This window comes from Diorhabda sublineata, chromosome 2 (genome assembly GCF_026230105.1).
Source record: "Diorhabda sublineata isolate icDioSubl1.1 chromosome 2, icDioSubl1.1, whole genome shotgun sequence".
Taxonomy (NCBI): domain Eukaryota; kingdom Metazoa; phylum Arthropoda; class Insecta; order Coleoptera; family Chrysomelidae; genus Diorhabda; species Diorhabda sublineata.
The window spans coordinates 37,284,769-37,311,789 of NC_079475.1; the positions used below are offsets into that span (position 1 = coordinate 37,284,769).

Sequence of the window (27,021 nt, forward strand, 5' to 3'; positions counted from 1 at the left end):
TTACTTTCAAAATATTTATTATTCATTCACTTACACATACATTCAGTTTAAAAAAAATCTGGATACCACAATTGAGAAATAAATTTGACTACCTAATCACAAAAAGCTCGTTATTTCTTCTGAGTATACAATTTATAATACAATCCGTTTTTCTTTATTAATTCTTCATGTGTTCCTGATTCCGCAATTACACCATTTTGGACTACACAAATTAAATCTGCATCTTGGATCGTCGTTAATCTATGCGCTATCGTGACGCAAGTTCTCCCTTTCTTAGCTGTATCAAGAGCTTCTTGTACAACCTGATAAACAAAAAAGGAATTCATATATCTGAAAACAGTATACATATTCCTAAAAAACGATTTTCATACAAAACTTGAAATAAATCACCTGATAAGTGTGAAAGTTTAGACAATTGTTGAGTTGATATGCAAAAAGAATTGGAAAACATAAAACGGAATAGATTTTTGAAAGCTTAAACTCCCGTTTTAAAAAAAGCGACTTGATACATTCCCACTAGATGAATTGAAGTAGGGCGAGTTGAAAAATTTCTTATAACATTTGATTCAAGCAGTTATATACCGAAAATTTCTTCATGCGTTGTAAGAAATAATCTAGTGAACATAACCTAAAAGAAATTTATCCTGTTGTTAATATAGCGCCACCTTTATTTAACAGATTTTTCATTATTCTCCTTCTCTATAACCTCCAAACGTTAGTCCTAATATTTCTGACAATTTCCTTCTAACGGAGGTTCTAAGATCCGTGATCTAAAGATCAATTCGTAAACTTTTACGCTCGCGCCCGTGTTGGCGCTCTCGTTTTCGTTCAATATAAACTAAACAGGTTACAAAGTGTGATTTATAAAAATGGAAGCCTGCGTTCGCGTTCCAACGACTAGAGAACGCGAAGTCGAACGTTACGCCAACGAAAGCGTCAGCGTGTAATAGTCATTGAAAATAAAGCAGCCAAATAGGGCAGGCTTGCACCTGCTTACGCTCTATTATTTTCGTAATACTCTATTTGAGATAAATGAGAAACACGTTACGCCAATGGGGCTAAGGTCTGTCAAGAAGAGGTAGTTGGAGTCTGAACACTCATAAAATCAGCATAACATAATATAAGGAATAATTATATTTGTTAATGACTTCAAAACTTCAAAACTTCAAAAAATCATATAAAAACTGCAATAAACTAAGCACGGCTTCCAGGCTTACAAGAGTGATTCGTATTGCTTAGTTTACGATTCATTGTCTTTTTAGCGAATTTGAAACGTTCGATGAAAAGGGAATTATGTATTTTTGAATCTTACCTTTTCACTTTCGGTATCTAGTGCAGACGTTGCTTCATCTAGTAGTAAAATTTTTGGGTTTCTTACCAAGGCTCTTGCTATAGCGATTCTTTGTTTTTGACCACCTGATAATCGAACTGCTTTTTCTCCTAGTTCAGTATTGTAGCCCTATCAAAGATAATTTTGATAAACATGTGGGTTAAAACTAAACTCTCATGCAAATACTAATCGTACCATAACATTTGTTGCTCGATAAATAAACTATGAGCTTCAACAATCTCATACATCCAATCCCCGAAAAAAAAAATAGAAGACAGAAGTAGTTAGTCTAGAGAAAAGATGCTTTATTTGGATTTATTGATATGGAGAAAGCTTTGGATAGAGGTTAAATGTCGACTTATGTAAAAGAAATGTGAATCATGTTATCAATAGAAACCTAACTTCTGAGGCTTTCCTAACCACTGAAGGAGAATAGTGAAAATATCTGAAGGAACATATGCTGATGACATAGTTCTTATTGCTGAAAACAACCAAGATGTACAGAAAAACTTTGACATTCGGAACGACACACCAAAGCAGTTTGGCATGAGAATAAATGTAGAAAAAACTGCAGTAATGACACTCAAATAACAAATGGTGGACGTAGGATTAAAAAGGCGAGAAAATTTAAATACTTTGGAACAGAAATATAAAATACAGGCAATACTGCCTTATAAATAAAAGAGAAGTCTCAAGAAGTAATAAACCAAATGTTTATAAAACGATTTACCGATCAAGATTAACTTACGGCTGCGAGACATGGATTTTCACTAATAGACAAAGAAGTGCATTGCAACCAGCAGAATGGAAGAGTCAAGACCAGTGAAGAGAATATGGGAACCAAAAGTAGGCAAAAACAAAAATAGGGGGGGGGGACCTAAAGCGACATGGGACAAATTGTAGGTACTATACTTGAAAAAAGAGGCACAAAATGAAAAGAAGCAAAAATAACAGCACAATAATAGAAAATAATGAAACAAATTTGTATATAGTAAAGTACGAATCAAATAAGAAAAACACAGGCGTGAGAATATCCTCAGCCCTTTATTTCACTGTATTTTTACTACATTGACGTGTTTACAAGTTTTCCGAATTCTTATTGTGTATAACATGTTTTGCTAAATGAAGTGGCAACGTGCGCGGTTTTTGCATGGTTGAAATTAGAAGTTTACATAGATACTTCATTATTGGCAGTCTTTTTCCGATGTTGCCCGATATCACTCATGAAGTCGGAAAGGGGTAAATATATATATTGCAAGTAGTTTACTCGTCCTGTTATTCGGTCTCAATTATTAGTACTATTTGTAGTTGTTTAGAGTTTATGTTTTGTGTCGTGCTAATATAAGTAACCATTTATTTGAAAAAAAGTTTTAGGATACTGTAATAATATCTTTTAATTGAATAATGTCGCTGAAAACAGTCGGAAAACAATGTGTTGTTGTACATAGCCAGGGACGAGAATTTGGAAATTGTACATAACATTAGTAACTTTATGAAAAAAAAACTATTAGAATATCGTAATGAAGGTCGAAACATAATTAACACGAACGAAACATACATACATAGCAGTCATGTTAAACAAAAGGGCTGGTATGACGAAACACTGCAAAGGTATTTCCAAAGGTCAACACCTAATAATGGTACATGCTGATGGAGAAAACGGATTTATAGAGTTAATACTTAAATCAGGTAATTTCAATTTTATAAGGTCTCATAAATTTTGAATTAGGTAGGTAGGTATTTCATTACATTCTCTCTCTCTCTCTCTCTCTGGTTGAAAACCAATTGTTGCCAAATTGGTCTGAAAGGTCCGTTCGACAATGCAGCTTATCACAATGTACGTATAACAAAAAATATTACATCGGCTTCAAGGAAACAAGACATTATAAATTGGTTATCAGAAAATGATTTGCCAGCAAATGCCAAGCTAACGAAACCTAAATTGCTTAAAATATATAAACATGATAAATTCCGGTTGGACGAACTTTTAGAAAAACATGGCTACTGTGTATTTCGTTTACCATGTTACCACCCTGAACTTAACTCCATAGAAAAAGTTTGGGCGTTAGTAAAAAACTGGGTAGCGGCGCACAACACAACATTTAGGTTGGCGGATGCAGATGCGTTTGATAGGCAAAAAATTTGCGGTTGTGACGGCACAAAAATGATCTAGTATTTATAGACATGAGGATGAACTTATACAAAAAGAAAATCTATTTGATGACGCCCTACTGGGTCCTCAGACGAAAGTGAAGGTAGCGAGAATTTGTCAGAGGATGATGATGATCTAGATTGTTTTTCTCTTTCCTCTACTTCTGATTTTTTGTAATAAATAATTAATTTAATATAATGAAAACGTTATTATTTTTTTAGTCTATTGTAGCTAGGTCTCTTTATTTTTATTTTTTAAGATATTAGTTTAAAATTTGAAGGGCTTTATAAAACCATCTTATTAGAGCAATATGCTAAAAAAAAAGATTTTCTCATCTTAAACTAAACAATATTTTTTAAAAATGAAATATAAAGTAATAGTGTTTAAACATTGGTAAGATTGCGAGTTGTAATTTGTTAATTTGATTATCCGCTTTAGTCATAATCTACAACTAATTTTAGTGGACTTGGGTATTACAAATAAATTAATAAATAAAGTTGACATTGTCTTAAGTATACTGTTAACAATCAACTGTTTGAATTTGATACGCCACTGGTCTGGCTGTTCATATGTTAAAGTGAGATCGACAGTAATTACGCTGTATATTTTTCTTATTTGATTTGTACTTTACAAAACTGTAAAATTAGACCGCAAACCACTATGTGGTTGCGGTTATATATGTATAAAAATTATTTTTATCTTGTCAATTTAAAATATGGTGGTAATTTGCTGCATTTGGGTTTTGTAGAGGTAAATAATGAGCAAAATTTTTGGCCGATTTCTTGACCAACACCACTCCTTTCTCGGATTCAAAATAATGACCGTTCACCTCCACCACATCCGCAATTATAATTTTTTTTTTCTCGAAAACTTTTCAAATATTCTTATACCAACGATTTTAAGTCATAAAAATTCCTTGGTTTTTACTCGTTTCTTTCGATGCATCCACTCTTGCTTCATTGTTTTAGGAATTAAATCTTTTCTCTTTGGAAACACGTGCAGCATGTCGAATTTATAGTTTATTCACCTTCTAAATTAGTCCCCCAACTTTTTATAAAGAAAATATGAACAAACATTCTTTGTCCACTTGTGACGTGTCCTTAACAATCGCCAGTGAATGTCTTTTGGTGCTGCACTTGTAGTACCACTTTGAGAAAACTAAACCGAATAGCGTCATCTCTTATAATACAACAGAGTTTATTAAAGGACCCGTTAAAGATGAAAATGTTTTAGTTCTTGTTGCATTAGCTTGTTCAACCTATATTGAATATTTCATATCGTTAATTTTTAGAGAGAATCTGATGGAACTTACTTGAGGCAAACCAGTTATAAAATTATGAATATTCGCATTTTTCGCTGCTTGAATAATTTCATCCATCGGTACATCCCTGGAGTTATCTCCATAAGCTATATTATCAGCGATGGATTTATTAAATAAATTAGGTTCTTGAGCAACGATCCCCATATGCGATCGTAATGAACCTAAAGCCACGTCTTTGAGATTTACTCCGTCTAGATGAACTTCACCTGAAGAAGGATCATAAAATCTTTCGATTAATTGAATGATCGTCGATTTTCCGCAACCACTTTCGCCTACCAAGGCTATAGTTTTGCCCTGTAGGATATTCAAGTCGAGACCTTTTAGAATTAGTACGTTCGGTCTAGTGGGATAAGTGAACTCTATACTTTCAAAGTTCAATTTTCCTTGTACCTTAAAAAAACAAATATTACTAACATTATTACTAGTAGATAGATGAAGATATCTGTAGATAAAACAATTCTAGAAGCTTTAATATAACCGGATCAATATGAATTGGAGACGTAGATCAATTAATTTACCTCGTTCATATTTTTTGCATTAATTTTATCTCTTATTAAAGGAATTCTAGAAAGGAACGTTCTAACTTTCCTCGCAGCTGTTATCCCTTTAGAAACGTTTGGTGAGAACGCTAATGAGTTAGCAATTGATACTGTACCCATTATCTGTGCTTGTGATACCCTGAAAATAAATGATATTGACGTTTAGAACATAATAATTGCAGTTGGATATTAATTTAAGATACATTCTCAAAATATGCGAACAAAACACTCGAAGACTAAAGTCTATTTATCGAAGAAAAATAGTAAACCAAAACATATTCACGCATAGTGCACTCGTTCAGGTTTGAAAACGCCAAAGCCAGGCACGTAACGTTTGGCTTGAGGATTGTACCGAACCTTATCCTTAGTATGTCCAGCGTTTACCCATGCTTCATCCAGGTAGTACTTTTTTGAGTTGGCCGATGAATGATTAGCTGTACTCACTAACGATTCGAATGACACTTGGAAATAAAGTCATCAATAGTCTTGCGTTTCTTCTTATAAATATTCATCATTAGTGTTTCGCTAGCGTTAAAATGAAGCGCTTTATTTTTTTTCGTACGTGTAGTATAGCTAATGTCAACAACTGTCTCCGAGTCAGACGTCATTTAAAAAATTACGCAACAGACAAATATAAATAATCTCACTGCAATACAATGTTCACACTTCACCACACCTGATCTAATGGCTTCTGCAGCGATGCGGCGCTCGCCCTTCCCAAACAGCTCTTTGTTTGTGGTATATTATGATGCCAAGATGCCACACCGCGCTTCGCTCGGGACGTTCAAGTGATAAAATAGACTTTAAAGTGCCTGCGAAGGAGTAAGAAATAAATCCGAGGAGCTTGATTTGGGATGTTAATTGTGCTGAAAAGAAATAAAAATGCCCACGATTCCATACCGGTTGCCTACACAGAAGATCTTACCGTAAGAAGCAAAGATTAACATTTTTCAAATATAGATTAACGTAACATTGAACTCAACATTTCAACTGCCGAATTAATAATTTAAAACTGTCGATATAAATACTATGCTTGTATAAGTTTGAGTGGTCGAGTGCCAAGATGAGTTATACTTACTTAAATACTTTTTCGTAAGATAAGCCATCCCGTATGAGATACCCTCCATAATACATAGCTGTGGCGTACGCGAAGAATAGTAGACTTCTGGATAGACCAAATACAATAGCTCTCCAATGAACTTTTTTTAAAGACGATTTATAATTAGGTAGAAGCTCTGATATGTAAATGCTATGGAATTTGTCCTCCAAACCTAAAGCTGCAACAGTTCTAACATTTCCAACAGCTTCCACGGCTACCTGTTAATGGTAAACAATGGTAATTTTATACTAAACATGGTTGACATTGCGAATTTGTGGAAATCATAAAAGTATTTAAATATTTTTAGAATAAAATAACTTTCTCATGATAAATCTCTAATTTTGTCACTACAATTTTTAATAGGCGGGAAAATTTGAAAGAGTGTCAATAATCGTAATTTGTCGCGTGTCATATTAGGTGACACATAATTGACGCATGGTAGTTCCATCACTGCTGTTAAATAACTAACTTCATTTATAATGATTAGAGATTAAGTTATGTAGGTGTGTGGTTGAAGTTCAAAAAAGTCATCGTCGACTTGAAGGTGCAGCTCATTTAGGTACCCAATCTTGGTGTAGCCAAAAGTGTGAGGTCTCTCAGCAATTTGCTCGTAAGGAGGAAATGGATGGGAGCTCTTGACAAGCTAAGACACATATAGATGGGTCTTCTGTCTCCCTCATCGTTGGGAGGAAAAAGCGGTTAATTTGACTGGTGACTGGTCTTTTAACCGGACCCGGCAATCTAAGACGCAGTCATTGGCCTTTGGTAGCTTCAAGCGAGTCACGACGGACTTACCAGAAGGTCCATGAAGGAAATAATTATGCAGATTAAAGGAACAAATCAAGAGAGCTTTCACGTAGAAATCTTTAATTTTGTAAGGTACTAAAAATATTACCCGTGTTGATGTTTGTAATGCTTTATCTCGAGAATCACTTTGACCTGATGTATTTCTCCTTTCAAAGAACATTGCTACCAATATAATTGGGGTGAAAGCTGCAGTAACTAATCCCAATTTCCATTCGTAGTACATTGAGAGACCAATAGCAAGACAGAACGTGGATATTGATTGCAATATCGTACCAACACGTTGACCAGTTGCCTAAAATATTTATAAAAAATTCAATCATTAATGTTAAATGATTATAGTGTATAAGTAGATATTTTTAATATATTAGGTGAAATGACAAGCCATGGAAGATTAGGTCAATTTTGGAAATGACTTTGCATTCAATAGAAAACGGGATGTGTCCAGAAAATTCGATCGAAGGAATTAAAAACGATACAAAATACCTTCAATGGACGCGCCATTGTAAATATCAAACCTTCTGAATACTGTCAGAAAATGTTTCTTTTAGAATCGATTGCAGAACGAATGTCGTACGATAGCGATAGCTTGTGCCTTGTTCAAGACATCTTTCATGCGGGGAAATAAAAATAAATCCCCTAGTGCCAGATCAGAGGAGTACAGTGGATATATTCGAGAGCAGTTATACGACGCTGAACCAAAAATTTGGGCATGAGTGTACACTATCTAGTCCTGGTTTCCGTCGCGTAATCGCTTTAAATTGTTCTTGTAGAATGTGGCGTTTACGGTTCGATACACAGGAACGAATTCCTGAAGGATGATTCCATCATTTTCGTCGGAGGTGGTTGGGTCGAAAGGAAGATGGTGAACGCCATTATCGATTACCAATCGAAAAGATAGCACCATGTTTCTTCCCTTGTAACGATTGTTAGTACACATGGTGATGAAATCTCTAGGCCGTTTTGCAATTCCTCGCCATCAATCGTAGAGTCAGTCGCCGATCTCTTGCCAGTATATTTAGTACACGCTTAATCATTTTTGATGTTTCGCTTATCCACAGCTCCAGCTGTTCCGTGTCTGTCGCTAAGACTTTTAAATCATTTTTTGGTTACGCTTTGGGGGGAAAACTGGGAGAAAGGGTGCCAAGCTACATACCAGTATCACCAAACAGAGTTCCTAGCGTCGGCAGCTAGATTTTGGTGTGTGTTTAAGAAGATCGCGTCAATGGCATGGCTGTATGTACTTAAAAATAAATTTGAATATTAAAGATGCGTAGGAAATCTTGAAAGTTTATGTCAGCTATCGATGCCATTAATCGTAATAGGGACTAAAATAACAATCAGTACGATTGATAGCTAAATGAAATAGAATGAATCTACCTTTTCAACTATTTTAGGTATGTTTATTTATAATTGAGAGCAATATACTATATTGGTATAAATAAATGATACTGGTTTCACTTACTCCTTGTATGTTTGCTGCATCGGTAGACAATTTTGAGCACAGAGCTCCTACTCCATTTGCTTCCTTATCAAAGAATCCAATTTCTTGTGATATCATAGCTTTAAATAAGTTACTACGAACTCTTTCGGTCAGTTTTTCACCCGCAATACCTAACATGTACATCTATAATACAAAAATAATAACAATCCATTAATTTGAATGAAACTAAAAATAATATATGTTAGTAACCAGTAGATATTATTTTGTTCTAGCGTAGTTTCGCGACATTCAACCTTATTTATTTTGTTATACTAAATACGAGAAAAGTAGTGAGACTGATTTTCCATTTACAAAAGTTTTTTTTTCCAAACAATGCTATGACTGTGGAGTAGTTGTTTTTACTCTTGTGCTACTTCGATGAATGTTTCGGACTGACATGGTTTTTCAAATTTCCAAATCGATTTAAGAGACATCGTCCCAAATTAGGTTATTGGAAATTATCTCAACAAAATTAGTTTTTCCGATTGTTTCTCTGCTCCCTTTAGACTCTAATCTTTCACATGTCCAAAATTTGATGTACTTTTTAATAATTCTTCATAAGAACCTTCACAAGTTCATCGTATCTGTCAGGTTGACTGTTTCCCTGAACTAGGTTTTTTCAACATATACTTGGGTATCCAACAATTTATTGTTTAGTACAAGAGGTTTAAGTCTGATGATTCATTTTAGTACTACTCAAGAGAATCACACCCTCATTGATGGTACAGTCTGGCAAAAAACTCGAACTGAAGGACTTGAGGTGATGAACGAACTGGTCTAAGCGCAGACTGGTAGGAATAACGTTGCCATATTACTTGTAGTGTTGCCAGTTTCTTAAAAATTTCTCATATAGTATGAAGAAACTGTTTTAGTGTTACTATTAAATAATAATGATCTGCCATAAATGTTATGTAAGAAACTCAATAAGAATTTTATTCTTCTCATGTCGTTTCTTATAAATATGTTATATGAATTATATTCCAAATGACAATTTCTCACCTGTATAAAAACGGATATCATGGTAGCAATTCCACCGAAGACGAAATATAAACAATATTTATAAGTTTCAGTCCTTACAATATCTTCATCAGCAATTGCTAGTGTCTAGAAGTGAATAGAAACAAATTATAAACATAAAAACGTGAAATTAAGTTAACAAAAACAACACCTCTCTGGAAAACTCTTCGAGTGTACAGGGTAGAAAAGAAAGGTCTCTATTCTTCTCTATTCACAAATATTATCAGTTTATAAGATGATAATTTAATTATTGACATGTATGTTAGACATTGTAATTGTTGTAAGTGAGTGTGTTCAGTATGGAGATCACCAACTTTTCCAAAAATACCAATTCTCTCGTTATTAAAACATACCGAATTTTGATTTCAGTTTTTAGGCGTTTTAAATAAAGAAAATACATCTATTTACTACTGTTTTCTACCACCCTGCATGAAGTACTTTAGACACACTTTCTAGTGCATTAAACATTACGCACCAATGCGTGAAGAAACATACTTTAAGCAGTAGTGAGTAAAAAAATGTATTATTAAGGTCTCCGAAGCGGAAGGTTGTTTTTGTATATCGACTATTTTTTATTTTATAATTTAACTTTATGGAGCTTCAGTGCATGAGGTATTTTAATGAAAATTATATATTTACTCCTAAGATGCTCCCAAATAATACAGCAAACACTGGCATTCCGCATCCCACTACAATGGATCCAGCACAAGCTAAAAGAATATACGGCCATTCCGGGGCGTTCATTTTTACTATCTCCCATATCGATACAGAGTTATCGACCAAAAAGTCATCTATTTCTTTATATTTCTCCTAAAAGACAAAGTTAAATCAATACAGTACAACATCGTAAATCCGGAATCGCTGGGAAAGGATTTTCCGAATTTTATGTGAATGCATTTATGGTGGCGCTATCTATCACGTTAACGAGAAATCATATCGCATTACATAATAATGTAAACAGTGGGAGAGGTATGCATAAAATATAATAAAATCGCGTTTAAAACTGCATAAAAACATTTATAAAATAATAATAGAATAATATGTTGGAAAGTTCACCAAAAGAATATTTTGAAAAAATTTTACTTCGATAGACCCTCGATTTAAAATAATTCAAGTTTTCAATAATTTGAAAGGATTTAAAGGGTCACCAAAAGCATATTATCAACACGTTTTACTTCAACAGTCACTCGCTTCAAGAATTTGATGTTTGTAACAGTTGGAAATGATTTAAAGGTCTACCAAAAGAATATTTTGAAAAAATTTTACTTCGATAGACCCTCGATTTAAAATAATTCAAGTTTTCAATAATTTGAAAGGATTTAAAGGTTCACCAAAAGCATATTATCAATACGTTTTACTTCAACGGTCACTCGCTTCAAGAAATTGAAGATTACCACAGTTGGAAACGATTTAAAGGTTCACCAAAAGCACATTCTAAAAAAAATTACTTCGATAGACCCTCACATTAAAATAATTAAAGTTTTCAATAATTTGAAAGGATTGAAAGGTTCACCAAAAGCATATTATCGACACGTTTTACTTCAACAGTCACACGCTTCAAGAATTTGATGTTTGTAACAGTTGGAAATGATTTAAAGGTTCACCAAAAGCACATTTTAAAAAAATATTACTTCGATAGACCCTCACATTAAAATAATTAAAGTTTTCAATAATTTGAAAGGATTGAAAGGTTCACCAAAAGCATATTATCGACACGTTTTACTTCAACAGTCACTCGCTTCAAGAATTTGATGTTTGTAACAGTTGGAAATGATTTAAAGGTCTACCAAAAGAATATTTTGAAAAAATTTTACTTCGATAGACCCTCGATTTAAAATAATTCAAGTTTTCAATAATTTGAAAGGATTTAAAGGTTCACCAAAAGCATATTATCAACACATTTTACTTCAACAGTCACTCGCTTCAAGAATTTGATGTTTGTAACAGTTGGAAATGATTTAAAGGTCTACCAAAAGAATATTTTGAAAAAATTTTACTTCGATAGACCCTCGATTTAAAATAATTCAAGTTTTCAATAATTTGAAAGGATTTAAAGGTTCACCAAAAGCATATTATCAACACATTTTACTTCAACAGTCACTCGCTTCAAGAATTTGATGTTTGTAACAGTTGGAAATGATTTAAAGGTCCACCAAAAGAATATTTTGAAAAAATTTTACTTCGATAGACCCTCGCTTTAAAATAATTCAAGTTTTCAATAATTTGAAAGGATTTAAAGGTTCACCAAAAGCATATTATCAACACATTTTACTTCAACAGTCACTCGCTTCAAGAAATTGAAGATTACCACAATTGGAAACGATTTAAAGGTTCACCAAAAGCATATTATCAACACATTTTACTTCAACAGTCACTCGCCTCTAAGAAATCGATGTTTCCAATCATATGAAAGAATTTGGAAGTTCACCAAAAGCATATTATGAATACATTATACTACACTAGTCATGACGTGACTGCGGTGCAGAATAGAATAGAAGAAACTATTGGCGGATGAAGCAAAGAGCTGTGGAAAACTAGATATATATTTTCCCCATTCCACATAATAGAAAGACGGAACTTCTATTGTATCCAATATTTTAAAATTTAAAATATTGTACGTAATAACTATGGGTAATTAGAAAGGCTAATGTGCTTCAATTAATATTCTTTTCAGATTGACGTAATTTTTTCCCCATCTACCCCTGAGCGGAAGATAATATTAAATATTTCAGGTACTTACATTTTGGTTAGGAGTTTTCACTTCGTCTTCATTTTGTAAGATTGAAGAGTCTGTTTTATTCTGATGGGAAACACCAAATTGCTCTGTAGATTTTACTTGCGCCATGACAAGTTTGTAATATTCCTTCTGTAGTGCCATTAGTTCATCGTGATTTCCCTGTTCTACTACACTTCCATTTTCAAGAACTATAATTTTATTGGCACCTCTAATAGTTGACAATCTGTGTGCTACTATTATGGTTGTACATTCGACACTTGCCTAAAAAATAATATTGCAATATCTTGTAATGGATATCTAAACCAGTTATTAGTCAAAGAAATAAAGCCCAAAAAAAAACAAATCTTAGTAATTTATGAGCAGTCGTGGTATTCCTGTTCAGATATCTCGAAAACTTCCAGGATATTCTCTCAGCCAATTTCGTAATAGATTTTCTCCAGGAGACGACGTAGATGTCGGTCACCAGATACCTCGTAGACCCATTCTGTCATAATATTCGTGTTCAGCGACCTCGAAATCCTCCGAATAGTGGAACTTATCATCAATAATAATTCCTGATGCTCTCCCAAATCGAATGCAGTGTGTTTAATCCATCTTACGGCTCAGAAATTTTCAATTTTTTTTTAATTTATTTCCTTGACTGAAGTGGACTGTATTAACATTACAATGTTCAATGTCAAATGTATAAAAAATATTCGAAATTGAATTGAAACGAAAATAGTTACTACATTCTATATAATAAAGTCCTCCTTAGTGTCTTTGCCGGCTGGAAAATCTTCATCAGGAAATAAAAAGTAGAAACATATATTCTATAGTATCAATACGTCAAATGTCATTACTGCTACAGTTCTATTTCGACAAATATTTCTAAGATATACTAAATTGCAATAAAATTTTACTTACAGCATCTAAAGCGGCTTGAACTTTAGCTTCGCTGGTATTATCCAAAGCCGAAGTAGCTTCGTCCAATAGTAATAAAGTGGGTTCACGTATCAAAGCTCTGGCGATAGCTATTCTCTGTTTTTGTCCACCAGAAAGTTGGGCACCCTTTTCTCCTACCAAGGTATTGTATCCATTCGGTAACAATTGAATAAAGTTATGAGCGTTCGCCTTTTTCGCTGCTGTTACAACTTCATCATCTGTCGCTCCTTCTTTTCCGTATTTAATGTTTTCCGAGATTGTAGTACCGAAAAGAACCGGTTCTTGACCCACAACACCCATTTGACTTCTCAACCATGTTAAATCGAAATCTTTGATTGGGGTACCATCTATCATAACCTAAAAAGTATTATTACTTAGATATATATTTAGAAGCTGTAAATGTTGTTGGTACAGTTGAAGAATTTATCGGAATTAAGCTTTCCATCGCTTTAGAGCTTAAAGCAGCATATTTTATTGGGAGCTAAATTTCTTCTGCAACGTTAGAAATGTCATACGTACCTCTCCAGAATCTGCGTCATAGAGTCGTTGAATGAGCTGAATTACTGTGGATTTTCCGCAACCAGAAGTACCAACGAGTGCCACGGTTTCACCAGCATCAATATTAAGAGTCAGTTGTTTGAAGATCTTAAATATAAGTATATTGTCAACTGATAAATTAATAAATTACAAGATTCTATCCATAATAGGTGGAATGAAAAGTTCACCGTACTCTCGGATTTAACCCAACGTATCGAGCCCTTGGTAAAACAATTCTTTGTGATCAGATTCAAAAAATTTGGATCATTTATTTTCCCACGCAAAAATTTTGCAATGGATCTAAATGAATAGTAACCTGATGATTGAATGTCCGGACTAAATCCCAGATGTGGTTGGAGTTCCATATTACTACTAATACTACCATTCGGCGTAACCTTCTTAGTAAGTGGTTTACCATTGTCTCATTCTGTAAACTTAGCCCCCATATACCTCGGCATTGATAGTTGACCACCAAGAAAAATTTCATAATTCCAACAGACACACAACAAGACTTTCCGCTCGAGCCGACTTCCGCCATTTTGTGGTTCTTTGAGCTCGTTTTCTTTGTATCGTCAAAATCCCACAAAAGTGGATGACCTGAGCGCCAGCTACCTGCTAGCATCAAATCACTACACTACATAAAATGTGTCGCGCCCTTCAATTTCATATTTTTTATTTGCTACCAAGGCACGAACTTTTCAACCCACCTGATGAATGTTTTTCTCTTTAATGAACAAATGCAGTAAGACCAAATTATAAAAGTTTTACAAACCAAACAATATTGACACGTACAGGTACATCTTTTCTTGAAGGATAAGAAAAGTTAACATTCTTGAATTGGACATGCCCTCGAAGGGAATTGAGTTTTTTTCCTTTTCCTTTAGATGCGTTAATCGTAGGAGCGTGATTAATGACACTAAATATTTTAGCAGCTGCAGCTTTAGATATTCCGAAAGCTTCTATATAAGGTGACGCTATTCCAAAATTCATAGAACCTGTCATGACGCTAAAAAACACCTAAAATAAAAATTATTAATAATATCACAAAACGCACCGAATATATACGGTGCTCAAACCAAAACTTGACATGGATTTCGCATGCCAGCTCCCATAAAGCACGTCAAACAACTGAATATTTGAATGAGAAAAACATCAAATTAATGTTTCATTCCTTGTATTTACCCGATTTATTACCTAATAACTTTTTTTGTTCCCCACAGTCAAACAGAAGATGCAGGGAGAGCGATATTCATCAGCTCAAGAAGCTATTGAAGACTTTCAAAACCATTTTTTGTCGATATCAGCTTCAGAGTGAATAAAATACTTTTTTGCTCCTGTTTCACTTTTTGTAATACTTAATAGACAATCCTAGTACTAAGTTACCTTTGATTTGAAAATTGTCACAGACTTTTTCACGAAAATGTTATACGAGGGTGACGCTATATCACTTTTTCTTATATCTCAAAATATATAGCGTCTCAGTCACCTTTCAAAATCAAAAGTAACTTTATATTGGCACTTTTATTATCGGTTACTATTTTAGAAAGAAGAATTTGATGTCCACAACTATTTCTAAGGTTTTTCGCGAATGTTGGTTTGTTTTTGGGAGAGATAGGGACATTTCTATGTAAGATACAGTTAATTTCAGAAATAACTCTGTTATAAGATGAAATTTCCTCTGCAGGGCTGGGATTGTGGTTTTGTTTCTTAGTGTGGTATCAACTCATGGTGTATGTGTCCGTCTACCACCGTGTGAGGTATAAAAAAGTGAAATAATGGGAGCAAAACACAACCAACCACAAGATTCAGAATGTTACAACTATTGTGGGCGTTAAGTTGCATGTTGTCTAAAGAGCTGTATCAAGATATAAATTTTGTGATCTTGTTGAAATGGTTGTCAAATATTTTCGATATTTTCTATTTTTTATTGATATGCTATCATAATTTCGAATTATTCCTTATGTCTTTCAGTATCTACAAGTTTGTTTTTTATTCCATTACATCCCAGTTTTGAAAAACTTGTATTTCAACAAGCTGTGACTCTATTAGATAATTGATGATGACTTTTTGGGTGCGAAACAAATGCTAACCTAACCTATATGTGATGGTAGTCACAATGAACTAACAGATTCGTAAATTAGTAAAATAAATTCGTATCGTTATTGAGTTAATAATAAATATGGAAAACCGAAAATAAAATATTGAATGACATGATATTTAAGATGATAAAAATATAATAACAACTGTTTTCTGATATTTCACCAGTTCCCAATCATCTCAAAATATAAAGAAAATATTTGTAATCCGATTACATCTATAACAGTTTTCGGAATCCTAATGCTATGTGACACTCTGTACAAAGTATTTCATTTATATAACATATTGTTAATTAACTTTCTTGCTACATTGAAATTAGTGTTAAAACGCTTACCGTGACCATATTTTGTGGTGTATATACTGGATCAGATTCATTTCTATCTCTTAAAACTAATTTTACACCATACCAGAAAGCAAGGGCGTAGCTAGAGTATATCATTAACCAAAGAAGACCGAATCCTATCGCCCCGAACATAGATCTTCTGATATTATTCTTTCTAGCGAATATTAAATTTTTGTTATATCTCTCTATTTCTTTTTGTTGTCCGCCGAAAGCAGTCACGGTTCGTATCAATGATAATGTTTCGTTTGCTATGGATCCCGCTATACCATAAGCTTCCAATTCATTCTTAGCTAATTTTGTAGTTAACTAAAATATAAAACGTAACGCATTGACCAAAAGCTGAAATCACGATTGTTTTACGCTTAAACTAAGCTTTGATTATAAAAGTTGAAGGGTTTGATCAAGCAGCTTGATGGTCCATCTAGGAAAAGGGAGAAGACGTAGGTAGCCGTGAAGTTTTATGAAGTTAATGTTAATATATAAAGTTGCTTATAGTGCGTAAAGTACTACAGGAAGACGAAAATAGGGCAGATAATATGAGAATATAAAAATAGAAGAAGAAGAAATAGAAACGAAATTTTTGATTTACTTACCAATCCCACGATACCTAAAGCTATTAACGTTGCTGGTAGCGAGGTCAAACATATCAATGCTAGTTCCCAACCTTTAGTGAGAGCTATTATTAAAGATGTGATAAATACCACCTGAAATGTCATAAATATGGGTACTTTTTCGCCAATACCATCTTCAAACTTGAAGAGATCACTAAAAAATATATGAATTACAGTTGACAGTGGTATTAAATCTACAGTTTGAAAATAAAATAAAAGCTTTAGTGGAATATAAATCAATTCATACGCCTCGTACTTTATGGACTCAGCATTCATTTTCGTTAATGTCTTGGTAGAATATCTTTGGCCATTTATAACACCAACACGAACTTAGATTGACCTTAGATTTCATTGGGTGTATTAAAATCAAATATAGTGAATATTCTTGCTCTGTTACTCAGATTTTAACTGCTGTTTTTTGTTGGCAGAAAAGGAAACCTTACCATGGAAAAGTATGGTTTACGCGAATATCGAAACCGTAGACAAAAAATGTGAAATATTAACCTCTTAAAGAGCCGTTCAATGTTCATTTGATACATTACACTTTTTAATTAGGCCTTATTAAATAAATTGTTGAGGCGATGAATAGCAGTGGTTGCGGATTTTTGTATATTTTCTAAAATATTTAACGTAAAGATGAAAGAGACTATTTCCGTTGGATCTCAAATTAGGGAGCCCATAAAAGATAGAGTATTGGAAGAAAATATGTACGATATAGAAAAACGAGCAAAGATATCTTCTAAAAACATCATTGCAGATTTTAAAGGTAATAATAATAGTGATAAGATGTCTTATCAAGCATTGAGTAGCAACAAGATTCATTTCTTGTACTCACACCTGGATTTTTTCAGGGAGTTTGAGAACTGTTAGCGATGAGCATGGGAAGAGGTTCTTTCAGAGAATTTTGCAGATAGAGGAGTGCTCTCAGGGCAAATGGAAGCTCAGGACTTGGCTCAGCACGGTTTGACACTAAAAAAGGACCCAACAGAAGCTCATTGCCATAACACCTCTAATTGTAAATTTATTCACTGTGTTTTTGTTTCGGTTTATCAATTGTTTGTTAAAATAATAATTTTTGTTTGTTACTTATTCATAAAAACATTTATCGATCAAGGTAAAAAATGTAAGTGCGGCTCGTGTAATTTTGTTTCGAAAGTTTAAATATTTGTATAGAAAAGTCTATCGTAAGGGTTACTAGTCGTTTTATAGGAGGTTACAATAGAGAAACTTACTCAGCAATTCTGCTAGAAAAATCTCCAGTTTGATTGACATCATACCAACCGACATCTTGATTTAGAATAGCTTTAAGATAAGCCGATCTTATTCGAAATATCTAGAAAAAGTAATTGATTAAAGTGAGATTATATTCAATAAGAAAATTCTCCCTCTCCATATTAATAAATGGTTATTATGCCCCAATAAAGTAGTCAACAATCATTTAAAATGTATTAAACAAGCATGTCGCTTTATTTTACATTATATACAAGGGTTGTTAATTATATTTTCATCCTTATCAACACTTCCCTGCAGATTTGAAAACTGCTCAGGCTCAACCTCTACCAAAAAAGATGGTTCCCAATAACTACCGTTCGATTGCTTTAGTTCCAACCATTGCCAAGGTCATGGAGAAAGTCGTTAACTGACAAATCTTGAGTCTGCAAACATCAGGGACTTCCTGACCTATGTAACCAATGTAGGGACTCAAGCTATGAAGAATCTAGAGCAATCGCACTGTTATATCGAAGGTTTTTGACAGGGTTGGGTATGACAAATAAATAAATAAATTTAGATCGTACGGTTTGTCGTCCTCACGTAACGACTGGCTTAGTAGCTTTCTAAAAGACCGATCCATTCATGGACATACTTAAGGTTTGTGGTTAACGCTGGTGTTCCCCAGTGATAAATCTTTTCAACTACTCTCTTTCTCCTACACTCTACTCTACAAAACTGCAAATCTACAGCTTCACCAACGATAGCACACAAGTGTCGTCGTACAAATCATCCGCCCCAATAAACTCGGCTACTATCCAAATCCGTTCTGGAGTGGGGGTGGAAGCAATCTAATAGAACTTAACGCAGCAAGGCTAGCACTGTAGCTCATGATTTGATTCTGTCTGGACATAAAATATCACAGTTACCGCAAATTGGGTTTGGAACCAATTTGTACTGGCATAGTTACGTGGCCTAACCTAACCAAGGCAGCTTCACAAAGACTTTTAGCTTTCTTTAAGACCAAAAAGCTATATACCACGCTACAGCTTCTAATCCCTTGAAACCCTTGAAAGGCAAGTGATTCGAGTTGCCAGGTCACGTTTCTTCAAACCGGTTGCCGACTGGTTGACAACCAGTTGCCCCATCTGTAGCTCCCCATTTAAATACAAAGTTTGTTACTCATTGCAAACTGCTTAGTAATTTGCGTCAGAAATGAGTTTCTTTTGAGTTGATCCGTTTGTATTCGGTCAGAGGATGCTAATTAGTATCCCAACTTCATAAACGCTATGTATCTTGACTGATTCAGTTGACTGATTCACTTACTGAATAATTTGGGACGTTTGAATTTAGCGAGGTGGAATAAGGGCTCAAAGGAGTAATCAGTAACATGTTAATACGTCGTAAAGTTTACTGCGAGTGCAAAGAGACAGTTCTATATAGATTATATAATAGTAAAGAAGATGAAAATGAAATTTGTTAAAACACAGTAAGTTTAATTTTAATAATTACACTGTAATTGTGAAACGATCGTAGTATCAGTTTTTTTGTAATCACTTACCTGTCTAGTGGCGCTGTAATTAAATGACACCGTAGCCAAATAACTGAAAATGAACATCCCAACTCCGATTAAGGAATTCATTGATGCAAAATACCGTATACCGTCGAAAAATTTTTCCTCTGCTTTATTTCTTTCATCCAATGTCATACTCATATTGTACAATGTTTCAGCATATTCAATAATATCTCCTGTTAGCTTACCAAACAAGATGGTATTAAGAGGTTGTATTATTCCAGTAGCTGTAGCAGACAATAGACCCAATGCCATGAGACATTTATCAAGTTTATTGGCGAATGAGAACTAAAAAAAAAAACATTAGTGCAATAATGATGCAATCATTTGTAAAAGTTTGACTAACAAAAGCTAGACAAACACTTGGTATAGTACCCAATAATCTCGATAAAAGATAAGCACTACACCATGGATGACGAAAGCGTGCAATTTGTTTACTTTGGAAATTCCAACTCTCAAAAAATTTTAATATTTAAGGCTGATAATGTTGTATTTACCCACGCTAATGTATGGTTGCGAATCATGAATAATGAACAAAAAGATACAGAGTAAAATAGTAGCAGCAATTGAGGAAAATAGTAGGGAAATCGAAGATGGATAGGATAAGAAATGAAGTTATTTTAGAGAAGCTTAAACAGGAAACGAAATAGATGTTGAAACTGGTACGGACACATGACAGGAGCACCCCTAAGTCTAATAATAAAAGTGACAAAAACAAAAAGACAAGAAGGAAAGGAAGATCCAGGAATATTTGGCTACAACAAGTAGCATGAGAAAGGGAAAGACAAAGGAAAATAATATAACACATGAATGAAGTAGCATTGGATCGGAAGAGTGGAATAAATGGATGAAAAGAAAATGCAATCTAAAATCTCAATGCTTTGACACTCGAAGCGGTATGAAGAGTTCTAGAGAAGAAAAAGTTAATTAGTAGGTATTTGGTTTCCGTTTAGTATCGAATAGATGTATGACCAAGGAGTAGACGCATTAGAAGGACTTGGTCCTTAGGATGTTTGGATGGAACTGAACATGATTAGATTGAGTCAATTCGCGAGATATTTTTTAGATGCTTTCCATTTGATTTTTACTAATATTAATTACTTGTATTAAATCTGACGGCTAGAGCAGCCGAGAATTGGATTCTTTTATTTATTGAGTGGATTGAGTAGAAAAATCAACCATATAACAGGACAGAAAAGATTGATTGATAATCAAATTCTTTATATTTAGTTAACAATATGAGTACTTACCATACGAAGATATGATACATCTTTTGGTTTTGTTGGTTCTTCTGTGCCGTTAACAAATTTTCTGCAAATGTATATGAATCAACAATTGTGATTAAGACAAAATAATTTGAAGCATTTTTCTCAGAAGTACCTGGCCTGACCTAGAGATGGCACTGCTTGGAAAGTACCGTTGTATTAGAAAGTACACAATCAACTGTGAAATATTGGGTAGACAGAGTTTAAACGAAGACCAAATAAGGTGACTCCAAAAATGAAAAAAATCATAGCGGTACTGTGTGATCGTGAAGTGGGTGGGCTGGCAGACATTTCAAAAAGTGCGGTACATCGTATACTAACTGAAAATTTGGACACGAGAAAGTTGTACGCAAGATGGGTGCCGCGTTTGCTCACAATAGAAACAGCATCGTGAATATGTTTTAATCAACTTATTGCAGTATTTAAGCGACGAAATCAAACAAAAACGGCCGCATTTGATTGAGAAAAAAGTGTTGTTTCATCAAGACACACATCCGTTATTGCAAAGGCCAAAATTAATGAATCAAAGTTTGAATTGCTACCTCATGCACCAGATTTAGCTCCCTCGAATTATTTTCTGTTCCCAGACTAGAAAAAATGACTCGGTAATCAAAGATCTGTCAACAATGAATAGGTTATTTTGGTAGTTAATGACTATTTTGAGGAGCTTGAGGATTCTTATTATAAAAATGGTATCGAACTTATTGAACATCGTTGGAAGAGTTTATGGAACTAAAATGAGATTACGTTGAAAAATAAATATATTTTGTTCCAAAATTCTTGTGTTTTCTTTGCTGGGCCAGGTATTTCAACTTTAAATAATCGAAAAGCCGAAAAGCAACGATGACTACGTGAAAAGAGGATTGGATACGATCTTAAACGACTTAAACCAAACTTAAAATTTGTTAAATGATTTTGAATATTCTGTTCAAAATCTTCAAATCGATCAGGACATCAAAACAATTTTTCATTATTAGATTTATAATATGCATTTAATTAGTTGATGAACTTATTGATTCAAAGTATTTTTTACACTTCCGTCTTATCATTTAAAGTAAAGAATAATTGAAATAAAGTAAATTTAAAAGAAAATTTCAACTCACACATCTAGTGGATCCTTCTTATTATTATTTGTTTCCTTTAAATTATATTTCTTCTGCTCCCCCATTGTAAACTGTAATAAACATTAAATTTAAGTTGCTGCCATTTTCTTATAAATAATAATCGAAGAAGAAAGATCGTTTCAAATTTGTAGATATGTAATTGCACATAACCAAAATTCACCGCTTAATGCGGCATTTAACAATAAAAACAATTAAAACTTTCGAAAGTAGTCGGCTCAACTTAAACCACGTGCTGCATTTTTGGCTCCCTATCAGTTCTCACTCTATGTTAATTTAGTAAATGAAACACTTGCTTATATTAAACACGCATGTGTTCTATTTTTACTCAAAAATGTTCAATAGCAATAATATACAATCGAAATAATTGTGAATACGATGTATATCCGCAAAGTAAATTCCGTTTGGTTTTATAAACAAAAGTGAACAAATTTTCTAATTTTCTACATATGTACTTTCAGAAGTTTTTATAGGCCGCCTGTTTTTCAACCATGTGGTTGAGCACCAATGAAATATTTTAGGTAAGTAAGAAAGTAAGAAATGAAAATCAGGTCTGGGCTTTACGAAGGATGATCAAACACGTTTCAACGAAATTCCTGTAGGAGTTTTTTCGTAACGTTCGCAGAGTGAAGTTGTGCATTATCTTAGGAAAAAATAACACTTTTTGACAGTAATCCTCGGCGTTTGTAATATATTTTTTAACCATCTCGAATGAGCATGTGCATTGTTTATTAAACCTCGTGGTAAGAAATCCTCAAAATTGTCCCAAAAAATGGTGAATATGAATTTTCGAGATGTCAAGATTTGCTTTGGATTTACTTTGGTTGGGAACGAAGTTTTCCTCCATTCCATTTATTGATGTTTAGTTTTTGGGGTGTCGTTTCATCCCCTATGACTATACTAGATAAAAAAACTCATCTTCTTCATTGTAGCGTGTCAAAAACTGAAGTGCACTGCCCATCCATTTTTTTTATTGTTATAGTAAAAATTACCAAAGTGATCGAAGTTTAAAGAATTTCAATTACAGTTTCATAAATTAGTGATTATCAAGATTGTGAACATTCTATAGCAGGCGTACTGATTGTGAATTTATGATTATGCTTTGGCTTGTCTTCAATTGCGTAAACCAATTCAGCAGTAACCAAAAAAGGGAGTCTATCGTAAACACATTCTTCACTGTAATGAAATTTTTTAATCATTGAATTACTCATATTATCCCGCAAACCTCATAAATTTGCCGATTTGCTAGTACAACTCTCTTTGCATCTAGAGAACGAATCAGTGATTTGAAAATGACCTGAATTTCTTCTAATTGCTAGTAACGAAACTTACATTGTGAATATACCTCGTATTTAAAATAAAATAAACGTGAATCTCGGAAGAAAAACAAAGTGGATAGTATTTATACACGCTTTGTATTTTTCAAAAACATTCATTAGACCAATCGATATCATAATTCTACGACAAGAAATTAAAAAAAAACAGAAATCGATCATTCGACTAGAGTTATCTGATAAGATATAAACACTTAGTCTCTTCTTGATAATCATATAAGTGATCCATCATGAAAAATATCATCTCTCAGTATTAATCATACAGAAAACATTGTGGGACCAGCTGCTGGTGCCTATACGCAGAGCATCGAGTCACTGTGGGCAGCAGCAACAAAAAAGGCGGGACAAGCAGAAACGTATTGAACTCCTACTTATACAAGTTCATCTGGAGGCATAAGACATAAAGAAACTGATCTGTTTGATAAACTATTTGAAGATATATGATCGTACTGGCCACCAGAATGTGAATATACTGTTCAATGACAATCAGATTGGTGATGTTTTATTTAGTATCATTAAAATGTTCTTCTGTTGTCGATAAACAAGCTAGAATTACTTTGATTGGATTATTATCATTGTTTGATAAGTAGAATAACTCATTTAGATACTCTGCACAATCATTTAAACATTCTGGAGGGCCCATAACTGCCACAAACTAGCTGTATTTTCGAAAAAGTTCACCAAATGGTGCTAGACATCTGTAGTATTAAAGGAAGAATGATCAAAGAGGCTTTCAGCATATCAGAAGAACGCCTTTACCATATATTGATTGAATAATTATGTTTGCTGATAGAAAAATCCATAGAATATAATAGGCCCCTCGTAATGATATTTGTCGATTTTAGAAAGGCGTTTGACACAGTTGAACCTCCAGCAATTTTATCAGCCCTGCAACAATGTAGGATAGACTACAGATACGCAAAGCTCATTAAACACATATATGAAAACGCAACTCTAAATGTAAATCTCCACAAACCAACAAATAAGATACATGTAGGACGCGGGATTAGACAAGGAGACATTATCTCTCCTAAGCTCTTCACATGTGTGTTGGAATACTTTTTCAAAAAATTAAACTGGGAAGAGAAAGGTATAAATATCGACGGTGAATATCTAAACCACCTGCGTTTCGCAGACGATATCGTCATAATCACCGACAATATGCAAGACGCTCGGCAGATGGCCACGGATTTGAAAAGAACCACAATGAGTGTTGGCCTAGAAATAAATCTAGACAAAACCAAATTTATGACAAATCTGGTAACAAATGATAACATAAGTATCGATGGAGGTGAGATAGCGCAAGTATATGACTATAAATATCTAGGCCATGAAGTGAGGATAGGAAGAGATAACCAAGCGTCGAATACAGTTAGGATGGATAGCTTTTGGCAAGTTGAGTAGTACCTTGAAATCAGACTTACCAATAAGCCTAAAGAGAAAAGTATATGAGCAGTGTGTTATACCTGTGATGTCCTATGGGGCAGAGACGCTTACCCTCACGAGACAAACTGCAGGAAAGATGAGAGTAGTGCAACGGGCAATGGAAAGGGCAATGTTGGGAATTACGAGAAGGGATAGAATTACAAATGAGAACATAAGAAGAAGAACAAACGTTAAGGACATTATTGAAATTATAGCCCAAAAGAAATGGAAATGGGCAGGCCATGTAGCCCGAATAACGGATAATAGATGGACGAAAAGAATATTGGAGTGGAGGCCAAGAATGGATAAGAGAAGTAGAGGCAGGCCGCCAACAAGATGGAGTGACGATGTAAAGAAAATTGTAGGAAATTGGATACATACAGCTCAAGATAGAGATAGATGGTTTAAACTAGAGGAGGCCTATATCCAGCAGTGGATGGAAGATGGCTGATAGATGATAATGATGAATTATGTTTGCGTAAGCTATCCGCGGATCAAAAGCTCATTCGAGTGAATCTTTTCCAGGCATTATTGACGCGGTTTTATCAAAATTAGTCGATTTATAATAGTAGATCCACGACTAAAGTTTCTGAAAAGGAAGAAAAACATACAATAAAGTGGATTGCAAGGAGCGAGCCTACTTCAACGAGGTAGAACAATAACAGGAGAATATCACTCATCTTGATAAGGTGAAGGAAGAAATTTCAAAAAAGCGACCGCATGTGAAGTTTCTATATAAATGTATTTCCATTTTCACTCTTCAGTAATCACCATGGCTAATACTCACGTCAAGTTAAGCTATGATAACACAAAGATACGATTAGTTAAGTCATAAATCCCATTTTTTTTTCAAAGGAATTCGTTTTTGTTTCGGAAGACCCTTAACTGTTTGCTTTTTTTACTTAAGTTATACTTATCATTTACTTACTTCTTAATACCTATAATTTTGTAAATACAATTAATGCACTATCACACGATCGACATTGAAGTCTAATACAAACTGAACATGATTTATAATATTTGTAGATGTACAGATATTATCCTATCTCATCAAGGATGATATCGGTTATCCAGAATTTAACAATGAAGATAATAATAATTATTAACAGATAACGCATTCAATACAATGGAATTGATAAAAACTTTTTGTATTATTATAGAAAATTATTCTATTTTACAACTATCATAATCATTAAATTTCTTATAAGAATTTTTCGTCATAAAAAGATTTGAGCAAATACATTGATTTTGCGCAGCATATTTTTTATCTAATCATCAGTATGTACGTATTCGATATTAAAATGTAACATTTGTATCATATTGGAAAAATAAGAATATAAATAACACCCTATATTAGTTATTTATGCAACAAGTGAGTAAAGTAGTACTTTTTTCACGAGTAGGGTGGCATGACCTCAAGAGCTTGATACAAATTTTTTTCTACGTCCGTAGACTTGAAAACTATTATCTATATTCATTTTGTAATAACAATATTAAAAGTTAAACTGTGAGCAATATTAATTTGAAGTGAAGATGAAGTTACATCACTACTAACATCGTCTATAGTTGTATTAGTACTTATTGGAGCGTAGGATCGTAAACATTTATAATGTTGCTTGAAGTCGAACTAGTTGTTCCCGTTAAAATTTTCACTGCGGAATCCATTTTGTTTGTTATTGAATCGACTACGTAACCCACCGAAACTTTGTTGGATTTCCACCCACCGTGCTTCTTTAGTTGAATTATAGAGACACCGAAAAGCGTCGAATTGTATGCCCAATGTAGTTTTTTGGATTACGTAGATTCAATTATGTTGAGATAAGCGAGGGAATTTTTGAAAAGGTATTGATAACTAAAACTTGGCTTTTGCATTTTCCATTTCTATACTGCAAAAAGAAATGATTTGTTTTGACATTTGTGGGTCGTTGGTTTTTATATTTTTTATAAATGTTTACCAAGTTCAATCTATTGTCAGATATTTCACCAATAATCTTAAATCGACGTTGAACATGAGGTTTTGTATCAGGTATTGTGATAATTGAAACTTTTTCTACATTCTTTGTAAATGACATTTAATAATAACATACGCGTGCGTTTTGAGAA

The 27,021-nt window shown here is 33.7% G+C and overlaps 1 protein-coding gene across 2 annotated transcripts; it reads right to left on the bottom strand.

Annotated features, from left to right (window-relative positions):
- LOC130453414 (ATP-dependent translocase ABCB1-like) lies at nucleotides 1–25,973 on the bottom strand. 2 transcript variants are annotated; one of them, XM_056793146.1, is made up of 21 exons: nucleotides 25,847–25,920; nucleotides 24,253–24,381; nucleotides 22,142–22,212; nucleotides 21,024–21,084; nucleotides 19,762–20,061; nucleotides 18,224–18,324; nucleotides 16,974–17,145; nucleotides 16,372–16,686; nucleotides 14,733–14,957; nucleotides 13,923–14,048; nucleotides 13,386–13,760; nucleotides 12,486–12,743; nucleotides 10,385–10,555; nucleotides 9,728–9,832; nucleotides 8,711–8,872; nucleotides 7,337–7,540; nucleotides 6,421–6,659; nucleotides 5,322–5,481; nucleotides 4,795–5,193; nucleotides 1,313–1,459; nucleotides 1–302 (listed from the first exon to the last, which is right to left on the bottom strand). In XM_056793146.1, exons 2-21 carry the CDS (start codon nucleotides 24,253–24,255, stop codon nucleotides 111–113), a joined length of 3,786 nt encoding a protein of 1,261 aa, XP_056649124.1. In that variant the 5' UTR covers nucleotides 24,256–24,381; nucleotides 25,847–25,920; the 3' UTR covers nucleotides 1–110. The 2 variants fall into 2 exon arrangements, with proteins under 2 accessions (XP_056649124.1, XP_056649123.1); XM_056793145.1 differs by lacking the exon at nucleotides 24,253–24,381 and having other exon boundaries at nucleotides 25,847–25,973.
- Nucleotides 25,974–27,021: the final 1,048 nt, after the last annotated feature.

Coding starts and splice junctions, on each gene's coding strand:
- LOC130453414 (XM_056793146.1), bottom strand. Junction 16,687..16,973: donor CTTTAGGTATCGTGGGATTG/GTAAGTAAATCA, acceptor TTTATATTTTAG/TTAACTACAAAATTAGCTAA. Junction 13,761..13,922: donor ATGACGCAGATTCTGGAGAG/GTACGTATGACA, acceptor AATACTTTTTAG/GTTATGATAGATGGTACCCC.